The sequence below is a fragment of the Centruroides sculpturatus genome, unplaced genomic scaffold (genome assembly GCF_000671375.1).
Source record: "Centruroides sculpturatus isolate CEXI.00-Female unplaced genomic scaffold, Cexi_2.0 scaffold489, whole genome shotgun sequence".
Classification (NCBI taxonomy): Eukaryota; Metazoa; Arthropoda; class Arachnida; order Scorpiones; family Buthidae; genus Centruroides; species Centruroides sculpturatus.
In genome coordinates this window covers 343711-361966 of record NW_019384739.1, presented here as the reverse complement: position 1 = coordinate 361966, position 18256 = coordinate 343711, and the positions used below count along the sequence as shown (strand labels likewise).

Below are 18256 nucleotides of genomic sequence, written 5' to 3'. Positions count from 1 at the left end.
TTCCCTTATGTATATGTTACTATACATAACACAGGGAAAGTAACACTATGCCTAAGATTTCATCTTATTAACCAGTAATTGGTTGTTTTTTATGATACAAAATTGTTTAAAATAATTATAATCTTTCTTATGTTCTATGAAATAATATTTATTTCAATAAACTTTTCATACAAATTACTTCTTACTTTAAAACATTTATTAATTATCATAGTTTTTACAATCTTCAAATGGATGCATTTTCTTTAGAATATCACGATAAAACATTAAATCTATAAAATATGAATAAATTCATTGTGAACGTTATTTTAACAACAATTTAGATTTATTATTTTATATTAACTATAAATAGGTTAAAGTTTAAGATTTATCTAAAAATAACCTCTTATGAATTATAGTAGCTTATTTTTAGATCATTTATATACACTTCATCTGGTTTAAAATTCAGATAGAATAATTTTATTAAATATTAAAAAAAATTATACAATATAATTTACATAAATGTATAACTGAATATTTCGTATAGCAGTCTTGCGAACAATCAGTTACAACAATTTGAATTTGTTTCTTTTAATTTTGGAAGGATATAACTTACATGTATATGATGTTTTAAAATTTAGTCCATAAAATTATATAAAAAAAAGGAAATTAAAATAAATTTAGTATTCCTAAAATGTAATTTATGAAATCTTTATTAAATGAACAAATACTGCTTTTCTCAAAGTTTGAATAATAAAATAATAATAAATCAAAATATATATATTTAAATATAAATACTAAACAAGAGCATAATCTGGAATAAATTTTAGAAATATTTAAATAGAAATGATATCTGTATAAATGTTATAACTAACATTTCTAGAAGTAATTTTGCTTTAATTATGTACACAACATATTCAATATATTGCACAGTTTTTATAATTCAAGATGATAGTATACTCAATATGTTCTTTTTTATAACAATCATCATTACAAAAGACTTACAGTAACTTACGATCTTTGAATAGATAAAAATATTACAAATAACATCTTACCATTTCTCATCATTTAACAAAACTATTAAAATATTTGATTTATTATTAGAATTAAAATTTAAGAAAAAAAATTAAAATTAAGTAGACTTTAAATTTGTACTATTACATTTAAACACAAGATATGAATTTTCAAAAACAAACTTCTGTACTTTCAATATAAAATCACAAATGGTCATCTTTATTTCTTTCTGAATCTATTGCTGCCGAAACTTCGTGAAGTGCAGAGTTTAATACAGATGAGAGAGTCGCTAATTGAGATTTCCTTTCTTCGGCTAAAACCTGCACATAAAAATTATTATTTGGTTTGTATTATTGTTTTTTGGCTTTAAAATTTAATTTTCTAATAAGTCATCAAAATTCAAAAGTCTATTAATAATTAATTAATGAAGAAACAAAACACTTCTTGGATAAGATAAAACTGTATTGTACAGTTTCAAAACTCATAATACAAAATAAGAATAAAAATATATTCTCATCCATATTAACTTTTGAGAAATAATAAATCACATTTCATAAGCTTGTTACCAATGTTAGAATTAGTTTACTTTTGTTCAAAAGTTTTTAAATGATTATTTCACTAAGAAAAAAAGAAATTAATTAATGTAAGTTTTAAAATATGATATTTGTATTTCTATAACTATAAATGTGATGTCAATATATCGAAAATTTGTATTAAATTTAATGTAACTAATCATATTATTAGTTGCTAATAATAAAATTAAAATCAAAAATAAATGAAAACAGTGAATTAATTCATACATTTTGTAACAAAAAACTTTATTTATAAATATTAAAATTAATTACAAAATACTTACTAAAAATACTTTTATATTTACAGTATGAATTTTTAATATTTTGTTCTGTTCTAGAAAGAACAGAACAAAATATATAAAATGTAGAATATGAATTAAAATAAATAAATACTGACATACAAATATAATAAATCAGCAGCACCTTCAATTCTGAACAATTTCTTTATAAAAAGAAACTTCTTATACTATTACTATTGCAATGAAATCTTTAATTGTAAATTTTGAAAATGTTTTTGTTTGTTCTTTTTTTCAAGTTTTTTAGGCATGCATATTTAAGTTTTTTAAAGTAGTAATTATTTGCACTTCTTAAAACTTTACATCATGAAACAGCTTGAGGAGAAACAGAGTTTACAAGATCACAACATTACAACGGCCACAAAGTTGGTTTAATGAATTTTGGAGACAAGTTCTTAAAATAAAATTACAAATATTTAAAAAATGCAACATGCTACTTATTATCCATATATGAAACCACATATAGTTGCAAATCATTATACTACATCTAATTGTTGTTTACAATTAACAAATCAGCACCTAGAGAAATTAATATGAAGTGCAATTATATCAAATATGAATCAAATTTTAAATTTAGTGTTTCAACTGCAAACCCACAAACTTTCCATCAGCAAGTAATCAAAGAGAAACATTGATATGTATTTAGATATAAGAAAAACAGAAATTAATTTAGAATAAACCTATATTTTAGATAGTCTTTCTTACATACCTACCCAAAATGTACACATTCCTAACCTAATGTAACAGTAATAACTATAGTATTTTAACTATATATAATATATAAAATACTGTTTCAACATACACTGGTGTGCAAAACTTAAGGACGAACGTAACGTTTGCATGTTGTGTCACTGCCAAGTAACATAGCTCGATGAAACTTGGCCCATATATAGAAAGAACTGCTACAGTATAGTAAGAAGTTAACTGACAGAAATACGCAACGAGACAAACAGAAATGACACTTTTATTCAACGACAGTAATTACACTAAAGTCACTGCGATATCTGATGGTCCTCTGGACATTACAAAAAGGCAAGACATGATTGTTAGTAGGGTGTGTGATCACCACGGATGGTAATGCACGCTCTGCAACGTGCTCCCATGCTTGCCACAAGGTTGGTAAGGAGTTCCTGTGGTTGGTAAGGGCGTTCCACTCCTCCACCAGTGCGGTTGACAACTGCTGGATGGTCATTGGTGCTTTTGGACATGATGCAATATGTCTCCCCAATGCATCCCACACATGCTCGATGGGATTTAAGTCGGGGGAATGGGCAGGCCAGTCCATTCGCCGAATATCATCTTGCTCCAAGAGCTCCTCCACCTGCACTGTTCGATGTGGTCGAGCATTGTCATCCATAAAAATGAAGTCAGGGCCGAATGCACCTCTGAAAAGACGCACATGAGGAAGGGAGTACAGTGTCACAATAACGTTGACCAGTGACAATACCACGTTCAAAGATTTGGAGGTCAGTACGCCCATGCAACATTATGCCTCCCCACACCATAACACCTTGACCACCAAAATGATATTGTTCGACAATGTTCCTGGGTGCATTACGTGTTCCCACCTCTCGCCATATGAGGGTACGTCCAGAATCACTACTCAGACTGAACCTGCTCTCATCCGAGAAGAGCACGCGACCCCACTCCTCGTTGGTCCAGTCCCTATGCTCTTGGCACCATCGCAAACGATGCCGCCGATGTGCTGGTGTCAATGGAACACAACGTACTGGTCTTCGGGCAAAGAGACCACCCCTATGCAGTCGCCATGCCACTGTGGTGCATGAGATTGCTTGCCTTGCAGTCCTGTTAAATGTGATTGCAATTGCACCTGCTGATTGACATGGGTCCCTTATTGCCTGTTGCACAATGTAGCGGTCATCTGCTGCTGTAGTTGATCGTGGCCGACTACCTCCTCTCCTTTGGGCAGCAGTGCCTGTGGTTTGGAACGCTCCCCATGCACGTGAAACAATGCTGTGAGCAATATCAAACTCCTGGGCTACACTCATCACACTTCGTCCTTCTTCCAGTCTCTCAATGATTCTTCTCCGTGTGAAGTCATCCAAATGTCATCTCTGGGCCATGTTGTAATAAAGAACACTATCACAGTGCACTGTAACTGCTCACTGATTGACACACACTGTCTTTTACCATTTCTTCAACTGCCTCGTGTTGTGTGGCCAGCCGCATTTGGCGCTTTAGTTGCACTGACCTGACATCATGTGACGTCAAGCATTCTGTGCACAACCAAGAGACCTCTGGGAAGATGCTCCTGTACTTTCATTCATTTCCACCGAGTTGTTCATAAGTTCTGTTACTTTATCTATCTCGTCCTTAAGTTTTGCACACCAGTGTATTATTTTGTCAGCTAAGATTGACCTATGTAAATGTAAAAACATTTTTGATTAAATATTTTTGGTAACTAGAACTTTAGCAGTTTGTTTTATCATCATAATGTTGCCAAGTTTTGTAGACTTCCATGATGATATGATGGAAATTGTGTCATGTTTGCTTGACAGTAGAATGGAAATGCCTAGCATTTAAAATAGTGATGTGATTCAATATTGATTGATTGTGATATTTATGTGAAAGTTAAATTTTGGAAGATGGAAAAATTTGTGTAATAAAATGTTTGTTGAGAATGGATTGTTTAGCAAATGATAGAACTACAGGGTATTTTAATGGTAAATTAATTTCTCATTTGGGATAATGTTGTAATTGATTGTAATTAATCTTGTTGAGGTAATGGAATCTCTATTAGACTTTTCTGTAAAATATAGTGGAATGGGATATGCCTTTGATGTTTGGATATGTAGTTACAAAAATTGTTATGATAAAAAGAATTTGATTATGTTCTTGTCTTTGTATTCTCTAAATGATTGTGAAATGTTAACTGTAGGCATTGCTTATGAAATAAAATTATTTGTATGTTTGATGAGCAAGACACATTTAATTATGAAGAAGAGTTTGATGGAATTAATGGATGTTGCTTAATTGGCACTATGTATATATGTTAGAAATAAACAAAATAGTAAAAATTCCAATTTGTATGATGATATATTGAAAGGTTTATTGTGAAAACAAGTAACTCTAATCTAGATATAACCTCATACTAGTGATGAATTAAGAAAATATGAGGAGACAAAGGAGTATTATAGTATTATAAAGTAACTATTATCTTTATATAATGCTATTTTATAAGAAGATTAATAAATCATTGAGTAATGCTAGAATTTGATTGAAAATTTGGACACTTCTTGTCATTATTTGAAGTGGTAGATAGTTCTTGATTTGGTATGATGAGAGTCAGTTTGACTTCATTTTGAAGATCCTGTAACATGATGGAAACGTTAATAGCTCCTGAATGTAATGGAACTAGATTTCTATATTCCAAACACTGAAAAATGATGTGCTTGATGGTATAATAAGTAAGAAGAAATAACCATTTTCTATTGTTTTTTTAAATTTTATCTTCTGAACATGATGGAATTCCAATAGAATATTGGAAGTTTGCAGTCAAGGAATGTGGTCATCTCTGCATTCTTAAATAAAGTAGTTGTTAAGCGTAACTAAATCCTCTTATAAAATAAAGCATTGACATTTATTCTGTATATTAATTCAAAACTTAATAAAGATATTAAATATATATAATATTTCTCTCTCTTATATTTGTTGTTACAGACCTTTTTTTTAATTTTTTTCAGTGATGTTTATAGGACAAACAATTTAGTGGAAAATTTTCAAGAAATATTAGAGAATATATACATGCCCCTCTTTGAGGCTACCAATAATCCAAAGAGCCATCCTGAGTTGTTCAAATTTTTGCAATATGTAAATTTCATTTTATATTTGATTTGGGTAATTGCAACTAATTCTCATTTGTTCAAAATAAACCATGCTTATTTCAGGTTGTAGGATTTGATTCGGTTGATGATGAATCCAAACCGGAAAATCCCATGTTTGAAAAAGATACTGCTCTACCTCAAGATTGGACAGATATTGAAAATCCTCCTTATAATTATTATTTGTATTATATGTATGCCAACATGTGTGTTCTAAATCACTTTAGGAAGTAAGTGACTGTATAAATTTAATTTACTTAAAACAAAAATATTACAAACTTGTTGATTTAAAAATGAGATCTAATCATATTTAGGAAGTAAGAAAGAATGTTGTCTCATTTTCACGATAAAATTATTTAATTTATATTTTATATAGGGAACGAGGACTTAATACATTTGTTTTACGCCCACATTGTGGAGAAGCAGGTCCTGTGCAGCATCAAGTAGGAGGATTTTTACTTAGTGATGGAATATCCCATGGTTTGTTACTGAGAAAGGTATTGATACATACAGAAAAGTTTAAAGTATTAATATTTTATTGTTAAATTAGAACTCTTAAATATTAAAAACACACTGCAGTAATTACTAATTATTATATATTATGGCATATAAGACTCATTATCATTTTGACACAGAATATTTAGTAAAAAGTATTTAATTTAAGCCACTCCATGTCTTTGGTGCTTGGTTTCAAATTTTTTTTTACTGTATTCTGGGCAAAAAACGTAACATTAGAATGGACACTTTTCTTTACCAGGAAAAAGAAGAGTTTAAAAGAAGTCATTTACAATTAAAATTTACCATTACAATATTCAACACAAATACATGCAAAAGATGCTTAGCTATAGCAAAGGATGATGATAAGAATAATGTATTGAATAAAAATGTTATTGTTAAAGTAAAGACTTGGGCTAGATAGAAGTTAGCTGTAGTCTAAATGCTGTTTGAGAAATTCATAAGCCTATAGGAGAAAACAATAAAGAATAATCTTTTCTAATTTCCCCACAAATTTTAATAAACAGACGAACATTTTCAGTCCAATGTATAGGTCAACATTGAATTTAAACAATACAATAACTTAAAATTCTTGCATTCTGTTTGGAATGTCATGGAGTTCCATGCTGAATTTACCATATTTAAAATTTTGGAATGGCTAGGCATCTATTTACTGATTTCTACACATTTTAAGATTTCACAGATATTAAAAAATTATACAAATTATAAAGAAACATCAAACTAATTCTATATAATGGTCAATAACAACGATTGTATTTGGCAATCATATTTAAGCATTGTTTGGTGATTATCATAAAAAGACTGCCAAGATGCTGACAGCAATTTTCTATTTTTGTAATTGATGCATTCACTCCTCCTTGTAGCTTCAAATATTTCCAATATTTCTAAAGCTTGTAAATGATCATCTTTGAAGTCAAGGCAATTCAGTTCTGCCTTTTTGAGATTTGCTTTCATCCTGGGTTCTGTGGCATAAATGGCTAAAGAGGTGACTGATGTATTTTTCAATATTGTATCTATACATCAATTCTATGAATACTTCAGTGGATAGTGAAATACTCATAGAATTGATGTATGCCAAATTGTGTCCAAATCTCTTATTTGTGACCAGGATAAGATAAATTGATATTTGTGGTACTCTTGATAAATTAATACTATTACACAGTAATTTGTATACTGTGGTGTTTTGACAATAGCTATTTGTTGATGTCTAAATACCTAGCAATTTCTTTATACAGTGACCTGACCCTTACATTATAATCAACTACTATATGTCTAGAATCAACAGGAGTAAGCTGTCTGTCTTTTTGGTGTTAAGGAGGGATTCCTCTGGTGTATTATAAATGTACTTTTCAGTCAACTTTTGTATTAGTCTTTTCAAGTATCCATCCATTACTGCAATTTTTTCTTTGCCATGTGTAATATATTTGCACAGTGTGTAAGTGCACACCTAACTAATGCACTGAATCCTAGCGTCTTGCGTGAAAATGTGTTGCTGGAGCATGCTGGAAGAAAGAAAGGACAATAATCAGATTTATGGTATACACTACTGACAATATCATTATCCCTAAAAGTGGTGCTCAAGTATAAAAAATATATTTAAGAATTACTTCATGCTTCAAAGTGAGGCTATATGCATCTGGACAACATTCTGCTTGGTATAATACGAATGCATAATAGCCAACTTTACATATAAGCATACCCATCCCGGGAGATGATAAAGCCGGGTGTTATNTAGTCGGTGGAATCACGCTCGACATTCCAAACACCATCGTCAAACTTTTAGGCTTACGGGAAAGCGGCGCCGAACGTCACACGTACACGTTTACACGTTTAAAACGTGCGCCTCAACCTCTCTATTAAATAAATATAATTTAAAAGTCTATAGAGGTATGCTTCACGTATCTAGGTAGACTAAAGCATCACAGACATATATAAGTTACAATTTAAGTTTAATAGAGACTACTCCATTCAGCATATATAAACATGCTACAAAGAGAAAAAGAAAGGAAAAGCTTTGTTGAAATAAAACAAAAAGGAGCAGGAAAAACAATGTTTTAATCTGTATGAAATTTAAAAAGTATTGAGTGATATTTTTACAACTTTGAAAAACATGAGTTATGTGGATATGCCATTTGTGTGACCTTTTTTTTTTAGTTTTAGAATTTTCTGTGGAGTGTACTGTACATCACTACAGGTTTTTTAAAATGATCTTAAGAAATTTAACTGTTTCTTTTGTCTATCCTAAAATTGATGTACAAGATCAAAACCTACAAGAATTCTGTAGTAAACTATAAGAATTATTTAACAATTTTGAAGTTATGGTAAATTCTTTATATCATGGAATATATCTCATTTCTGATAAATCCATTTCTAATTGATATAATGAGTAAGGATTTTTCAATTCCCAAATATTAGTATCTGATGTAGCTGAAGAAAATAAATTAGAAATACAAGACTAAGATTTACAAATAATCCATAATTCATAGTTGCTAATAAAATATATTTCTTATAATAGATCTTGTATGTTGAATTGTATGTGTAATATTTTAAATGTAAAAATATAATGTAATTGCTATTACATTGCAGTGCGATACATTAATTTTATATACAGTAGAACCCATTTAAGAAGGTCGGTCCCACATAAGTCCAAATTTTCCTGTTCTGGCATTTACACCATAAGATACATGTTAAAATTTCCTGCACAACAAGTTTCTGCATATCAAGTTTTCCTACATAAGAAATTCTAAATATTGGCCCCATCAACAATATTTTATGCACTTAAGAAGTTTCTTTTGGAGACAAATCATAACATTTTCCTTGCCATAAATTTATCACTTAGGAAAATAGTAAAGTTTTAGTAAAGTAACTCTAGATGTTCAATATATTGCATATCAAACACTTGAACACCCGAGGTGGTTGCTAATTTTTCTGGGGTCTTATTGTTTTGACCATACCTCTATCCGGTGCATTTGTTAACTGTTGATTTGTCCTATCGACGTGACACTTAAGCACCTGCTATAGTTCGTGCATCTTACTATTCTACTGTTACACTGTGCTATGTTATATTACCTTGATATTGAGAAAAATTGAATATACAGAGATTATTTTTTTTTACAATTTCTGCATAAAAAGTTTTCCTGCCTAAGAATTATTATTATTGTTTTTTTTTTCCCCAGTGTTTCCTTTAAAATCTTGTTAACGAGATTCTACTGTATTTACTTATCAATATCAAAATTTATTGATTTATTTTATATGATCTTATAAATTGTGTCTAATTGTAGCTCTCAAAATTCTGAATCTGTAAAATGCAGCATTCGTGTTTGATAATAGACTTTGTGAGGCCCTGCACTGAACTCAAAACTTTGTCTTAAAGATAACGAACATCCAGCTGGACAGTTAAACTCTCACCTTTCAAAATTAAAACAAAGTGAGACTTAGTCTCACTAAAACAAAAGTTCCTTCTGTTAAAAAGGAAAACAAAAGGCTGGAATTACAAGGAAGAATTTGAAAATTCAGAGGAATTTTAGCCAATTGGGATAAGTGTTGATGATGACCTCTCCCATGCCCCAAAAGGTTCGAATTGTTACCAGGAGATGAGAAAAGACCAATTGGTACTGTACATGGGATAGAAAAGAGAAATCTTTTAAAAATTTGTGTTTCAAGGACACAACATTCTTTGCTCTAAAATTTGTTCTTCCTCTAAGATCCATTGTTATGCTTCCCAGATCTGTTCATTTTCCTTGAGTTGCTCTCTTTCAAGCTGTTAGATCCAAACTTACCAGCATGCCTCAAGGCCATTGATCTTGCAGAAGACCATTGTGAGGGCCCGGATTTAAAATTTGAAATATTTTTATTCATTCTCATCTACTGTTTTGTTTCGAAACCAAAATGATTTTATAAAAGTTAGGGTTAACTCAAAAAGAGAAAAACAACCAACAAATTTTCTCATAAAAATCGCTCATAAAACTATGTTCCCACGAGGATACTTCCTTGTAGAAGATGAGTTAACCATTGTGTCGTAATTTTGTCACTTCGCCCACTATTGGTCAAAGAAGATCATCACCTGTGACGTACATGGGGAAATCTCGAGAACAGAGCCCCCATATAAAAGGCAAGTGCGATGATGACACAGAGAAAAGTTATTTTTCTATACTGTGAGTGTGTCCGTGGATTACCTGCCTCTTGTTGCCACTGTCTTCAATAGACTTTGAACTTTGACTTTGAACTTTGGACTGAATTACGAACTTGGGAAGAACAAGAACTCGTAAACATCCTACCCCCGATTAGTCTCACACCATCAAGGGACTGAGTGTAGACATTAAACATAGCATTCAGACTTTTATTGGACTCTCTTCTCAAAAAGAAATATCAAAGGAGAATTGTAACAATAAGAATATTTTTATATTTTATTAAAAATGGAAAAAGTGAATGGTCATTGTGTACACCATGACCACGCACGATTGTCTCAACCCCTCGATCGTCCTGACAATTGCACACAGCACAATTGCACAAACCTTACACTTCTATATTGAGGCTGGTCTTGATATATAAGGCCTTGTTAAAGTATTTAAAGTAGGAGCAAATTTGTAATTAAATAATTAATGAAAACTGATGTTATTTTGTTTATTTACTGATTGACACTTTTGTCTCTAGCTTCTGTAAATTATTTGAAATTGTTTTGTCATTATTAAATAATAATCATCATATATATTTGAAACCATCTTTTTTTAAAAAAGGTATAAGTGCAAAAGTGTCAACTTTAATTTGTAATTTAAAATTTTTTAAAATTAAGTTTTGTAATGTTTTGTATCTGAATTCTAATAAAATAAGCTTGAAGACAAAGAAAAGTATTATTATAAATTGCAAATAACCTATGGGTTACCTGTTAAATTTAACTTTAAAGCATATATGGGTTATTTGCCAAGTTAATTGAATTCATGATTGTGATTAAAAAATTTAAAGATATTAAACTATTTAAGATTTGAGTGATTGCAACACTAAGTTAAGGAATTTTATGTACTTAGGTTTAAAATGCATAATAATGCTATTAATTATACAACCTGAAAGTTTTGTCATTTTATGTTGATATGTGCTTTGATGATTAATTTTTTTTATTTGTTTAGGAAGTTATGAGTGATCTGGAGGAAAGTAAATACCAAAATGCAGAATTGCGTCTTTCTGTCTATGGTAGAAGAAAGGATGAATGGGATAATCTTGCCAAATGGGCAGTAACATACAATGTTTATTCAGATAATGTTAGATGGCTTATTCAAGTTCCCAGATTATAGTATGTATTATAATTAAGATAGTTTAAATATCTGATTTTACTTTTTTGTTACAGGATGACATATATGTATATCTTGGCAGAAAAATAAATTCAAAAGTAATAATAGAATTCAATTAAAATCAAATGCAATTTGTTAGTTATGTGTGTTAAACATTGCCCAGAAAGATAAATTTATTTATTTTACAAAAGATTGCCTTGTTTTGTTCTCACATCACGTTATGTATGGTACAAGGTTGCCAGTGCTCGACACAGGATGAGCAAATGGTTATTGTTTAAAACAAAGAAAAACTACAATACAATTAAGAAGAAATGGACTGCGAAATATAATTTTCAAAATATTTCCCTTCAGACACAAGCAAATTCTGTAGGCATTCATAAAATTGGTATCTGACCACTGCTGAAATTTTTCTTGTTGAATCCCTGATGCACTCCTGAAAAATCTAAAGGCTGTTTATTACAGAAACTAATTATTTTTAGTTGCTCCTCATATAGCAAAGTATAGGGGAGTTTAAATCTGGGCTTATACAGAAAACAATTTGATAATGCATCCAGCTTTTTCTGGTGCATCCATAGTATGGATGCACCAGAAAAAGCTGGATGCATTATTGTTTTGCATATTTGACACATTTGTTTGAGATTGTCAAACACTACTTCAGTGCCAACTAATTTCGTATGAAAGTCTCAAATGTAAGTTGCTTCTAACAAACTGTTCAAAAATTACATTATTTTTCCATCAGGACATACATATATGCCACTCTGTATTAATGTTTATGATCATAATAAAAATAAAATGACAATTGTGAAGAGAGTGTTTGAGAGTAGAGAAACAATATTACAAGTAAAACACTAATAATTACAACTAACGAATATGTAGTAATGACAGAGAACTGGGTTAATATTATAAAAAAACACTCGCCAAACCAGAAAATCCAGCGGCATAATATTGATATAATAAAAAAGAACATATTTGACAAACTTAAGTTGTCATCTTCTGGTTGAAAAGTAATTAGGAAGATAGAAGACAGTTCAAAACAATGTTCAAATATAGCACAGAGTTTGAAAAACTAAAAGAAGTGAGATGTTACTGGTTGAATCTGACGCATGATCAGTGGTGTCAAATTAGGTTTATGGGGTGACGAAATAAAGATCTCCATGTATGGGAGAAAGTTTCTGCCTCCCTATAGTTAATTGCCGTGTCTTTAAATGATGCCTTGAANTGTAACTCTTCTTCCTCACACGTGTTTACAATATACATTTTTCTATTGGCAATTTATCGTTGCGATGCTGTTTATTTTATACATACTCTAGGTTTAATTTTTGTTATATTCATATTTTTTAATGTTTTTGGGTTTTGGATCTGATCTGGAACCTCACACTAGTGAGATTATTATTTATTTCCTGCATAAGTATATCTTATTAAATCTGGTTTTGAGTAGGTACTATAATCCAAAATTATAGAGCATAGCTTTAAATCATCATAAAGCTACCAGTAATTTTGAATAGATTTTTGTTCTATGTTCTGATAATCCGAACGCAATTTTATGTTAAGCGAATGGCAGATAAGGCAAGGCCAGAATAATCCAAATTTGCTATACCAGGATTTGATCATTTCGAAGTTGGTTTTGTGACATCACGGATACAGATCAGGAATATTCTGCAATCAACACTGAGGTAATATTACCTGAAACAAGAAACTTTGTTAAATTCAATCAACAATAATTGATATTAATATGAACCATAAAAATTTGTATAAATAATTTGTATTGTTTCAGACATAGCAACGTATACATGATCGATTTTTAATTATCATATTAAATTTTTCTTTACATTTTAACAAAAGTTAATATTAATCATGGTTTTTCCAGGTTCCCGTTCTGCAGTACCTTTATTATTTGACGCAAATAGGCATTGCCATGTCTCCGTTGAGTAATAATTCACTTTTTCTGAATTATCATCGTAATCCTTTGCCTGAGTATTTGAGCAGAGGTTTGTGTGTATCATTGTCTACTGACGATCCTCTACAGTTTCACTTTACAAAGGTAAATTTTTTCAACATATACTATAATGGATTCTTTTAAGATCACAAACAAGGGATTGTTAATGATGATTATTTTAGTCATAAGTTTATTAAATCAGTGATCTGGGAAGTAGACAGCCAGCTTTTGATTAAGTAATTTTCTTGTTAAATAAATTTCTCATCTTGTACTCTTTTCAAATCTGCGACGTATTATTCCACTGGTCAAATTGATTATTGGGGAAATAGGAAGGAATGATTTTACAGGAAATGAATATCCTCCATAGAAGACTTCAGTTCTCTTTGTTATTATCTAACTGAATTTTACGAAATATTCTAAAAACTAGTCATGGATTTCTTGTTAGTTTTGTAATTCATTGATTCCCTCTTTCCTGTTCTCTAGGTTCATCATATTGGCAAGCCAGATATCGTTTTTGATAAGAAAGTCTTGACAAATTCTTAATTGAAAATGTTGCTATTCTTAGAGATATTCATTGATGACGTCGTCGCTGTATTTCCTCTCAGTCTGCTTTGGGCTTTCTTTTTTGCTCTTTTTCTCTTTATCGTCATTTTTTTGTATGATTTTTGGGCAAAACAGGTTTTTCACTTGAGATTTCTTTCTGGTTTTATTAAAATATTTTCCACTTTTACTAAAGCAGCTCTTCGTCTTATTACTAGCTCTGGCCAAGTTATCAGAGTAAGGCCATTGTCACACGATTCGGTATTTTCCCGGATGAATAAAACCAGCACACCAAATCTCACCCAAACGAGTAGTACTAAATACAAGGTACAAAATTTTAACTCTACACTACTTAGACATGATGTAATTCCGCCTGGACAATAGATTTGCACAGATGTCTTGCTATCGACTCATGAGCTCAGCATGAAGTTTGTCTCTGACATAATCTAGCAGCATACTAGAGCAAATTCTTCAAAAATGTCTTCACACAGTCTGGACGATTGGATGTTCAGGTGCCTTAGATTAGCTTTTGAATATTCTCTACAGAACTGTTTAGTTGTTTCTATTGGGCACTACTTCAAGAAAGTGGCATGGCAATTTTTTCGGACATGTTACCAATTGCAATGAACATGGAGACTACTTACTTTCAACAGAGAGGATATAATTTTCAGTGTGAGGAGACACCTGAAATACTCAAATGAAACATGGATGATGTCTGAAAACATCTAACAGATCACTTATTCAGATATTTACCTATCTGTGTGACTACACGGATTGTGTAAAAGTATCCCAAGACGTCAATTCCTACATTCACATTGCTCTGTTAATTATTTTGACTGCAATTTTCTATTTTAACAATCTTTTCTCTGTTTTTTTTTTAACTTTTTACTTTGTACTCCTTTTAAGAATAACTCAAAGTATTTGATAGGAAACAGCTTCAATCTGCTCAGAGAGAGAACTTAAAACCTCTAGAGCAATTAGAGATCTATTTTTGTGAGTAGTGATGGGACGATACCAAAATTTCTTCCTGATTCCGATCATTTTGAATACTTTCTAAAGTTTATTTTAGTTTAGAAAAATTGATGATTTATATAATGATCATGATACATTCATTAATTAATAAACATCGGCTTAAGAATGGAAAATGATTGGTAAATCCAGAATCTATCATTCAAAAGAAACCCGAAAATTCTCCATTTATACGTGGATGTGTTTGTTTTTATTTTGTACTATAAAATAAATTTGTAATTTTATTTCGGATAAAGTTAATATAGCAACACTGCCCTGAAAGAAATTACAGCTAATTCCTTTTCTATCAAAGAGCTATTCTGTCATATCATTGTCATATCATGGGATAAATCTTTGGAAATTTCTTCGTTGGCTGATTGGATTACCAGTTGGGAAGGAAGGTAAATGAGAGGATGTACTTCTTTTTCCATGCTTCTTGCAATTGGTATATCTCGTAAATGCTTTAATTTCATCATATTAACAATAAATGAGATTCAGCAAATGATGCAACTAGCCAAACAAATATCATCATCATGAGTTAACCGATTTTTGAATTTATTCACTCAATCCACAAATATCTAGAAGACTTGTCTCAAAAAATTAATTTTTAAAACTCAAAATGACAGTAAACTTAGTGCGAACCTGTATTGTTACTCAGAATCATGCGAATTGCATTTGAAAATTGAACATATTTCAGCATCATCTGTGAATCATAACAAAAATTTCTATAATTATAATGAGAGTTGTTTTATCATTATAAGTAAATATACTAAATATTAAAAATAATTGGGCTGCAATTTGAAAAAACTGTAGACCTGTAAATTCTCACTGTCGTTCCTTAATCTCGAGTTAGATCAGTGTTCTGCAACCGGTGTGCCATCACAAGGTGAAAGATGTGATGTGAACTTTTACGTATTCTATTAATTTCAAGTTTTATTTATATATTTTTTTATCACAGTTGTTGTGTTTCTTATGCTTGTATTTCATTCATTGATGAAATATGATGATGATAAGCAATAAACACATACAGTAGAGCATCGATTATCCGAAACATCAATTATTCAAAAGAATTCCAGTTGGCAAATTTAAATTTTTGCCAGTGCTGTGGCGCTGTAATCTTTGGCTATGTCTTCGGCTACTCAAATATTTTACGTTTTTGATACTAAATTAACGTCTGAAGTACAATTTTTTTTTTGTTTTCATATTTTTCAATATATTTATTTTGTTTGTACAAAATAAAAAAATAATTTTTAATGATACAATAGTTTTCGTTAGGCTTAACATCGACGAAAATTCAACACAAAGCGACACGCAACGGAGAAAACTTTCAACATGGCATAAATTAATATATTTTTTCTTACATAATCGGTTATCTGAAATATCGATTTTCCGAACAACCCCAGTCCCTAATTGATTCGGATAATCGACGCTCTACTGTATGCCATCTCAGTACTCACTTATTCTTTTGGAGTTATACATTGGACTCACACAGATCTTGAGCAACTTCAAATGAAAACTAGAACACTTACTAAGTATAAACAAATCATTCGAAATCTGCCATAGAAAGATTAATCCTTCCACCTAAAAAGATGGCAGATGTGGCTTGATTAACATAGTTAACCTCTACTACAAACAAATACAGACATTACGAGAGTTTTTGTACAAAAAACAAGAAACATCACAGTTACATAAAGCAGTAACTCCAGCAGACTCAAATAATACACCATTAAATTTGCATTCACAACTTATGGACACGACACAACATATAAATAGCATAGATACCATTAAGCAATCAGGGTGTGAAAGGCACTCCATGGCAGACATCCCTATGACCTTGCCCATGATTTTGTTGACAAAACTGTATCAAACTGGTTAGCTTGGGGATGCCTCTTTGGGGAGACAGAAGGATTCATGATTGCCATACAAGATCAGGTCATAAATACTAAAAACTACAAAAAAAAATACTCAAAGATACAACAATCGCAAACGACACATACAGAAAATGTCATATCATGCAGAAACTATACAACACACCACTTCTGGTTGCAGCCTCTTGGCACAGAGAGATAATTTGCATAGACATAATCAAGTAGCAAATATAATACACCAAGAGCTTGTAAAGAAACACAAATTATTAGACATTCACGAACCATACTACAAGTATATTCCACAGACAGTATTGGAAAGCAACACGCACAAAATGTACTACGACAGAGCCATAATCACAGATAAAACAATTCGCCACAACAGACCAGACATCACACTCATTGACAAACACAATAAAATCACATACATTATGGACATATCTGTTCCAAACACTCACAATGTACAAAATACATGCAGTGAAAAAATCAGCAAGTACACAGAACTCTCCCAGGAAATAAGGCATCTGTGGAGGATGGATAGGGTGCTTATTGTACCTATCGTTCTCTCCTCTACAAGTGTCATACCACACACGCTACACAAAAGCCTGGGAACATTAAAATTGAATAGAAACACACACACATCACACTACAGAAGGCCACTATATTGAATACATGTCATATTGTTAGGAAATTCCTGAATACAGATACACACTGACTATACTTATTTAATTTTTTATTTATTTAATTTGTCTTGTTTTGAAGTTACTATGCCTTGACTGGTACACAGCCATAGGTGTCTACTGAGTGTAATTCACAAAACTCAACATAATAATAATAATAGGTTTGTGGTATTATGAAATTCTATTAATAGCATCATATTATACGTTTTTGAGGGGAATAACATTTTGGTGTGCCGGGTTGAGTCATGTCGAGTCATATGTGTACAAGTAGAAAAAGCTTGCGGAACACTGAGTTAGATAGACGAAAGACGAGACCAGATATGGAAACTTTGGAGCAGGAGGCCCTGATTAACTGTATACGAACTTACAATGCAAACCGGAAGTCATGTCATTTCAATTTAAAACTTCCCCTGAAAGCAGTTAATAGATGACCGGCACAACTCTGTTGCTAACAGAAAAGTATGATGTATGGGGGCAAAACACTATGGTACTAATATGAGATGGAGAAAATATTGAAAATTGCAGCTTGACATTGTGATGATGTCACAATAAATAATCGCTCATCAGAATTAGTTTGGTTTATTAATCTTTCATTTTCTTTAAAAAAGAATAAATTCTTTTCTTGCAAATAACTTTTACAAATTTTGGTTTATTCCGATACTTGTTAAATATCAATTTTGTTGACAATTAAAACCAAATGCTATAAATTCTGTTAGTAAATGGCTG

At 31.1% G+C, this 18256-nt stretch overlaps 1 protein-coding gene across 3 annotated transcripts in view; it reads left to right on the top strand.

Moving 5' to 3' along the window:
- Nucleotides 1–11534, top strand: part of LOC111628338 (AMP deaminase 2-like) — a 77510-nt gene extending 65976 nt beyond the window's left edge. For 2 of the 3 annotated variants that reach the window (XM_023372109.1, XM_023372108.1), the window contains exon 11: nt 11340–11534. In XM_023372109.1, the coding sequence (XP_023227877.1) occupies nt 11340–11504 (165 nt within the window). In that variant the 3' untranslated portion in view covers nt 11505–11534. The remainder of the gene's footprint in view (nt 1–11339) is intronic. The other variant, XM_023372110.1, reaches the window with a different exon arrangement.
- Nucleotides 11535–18256: the final 6722 nt, after the last annotated feature.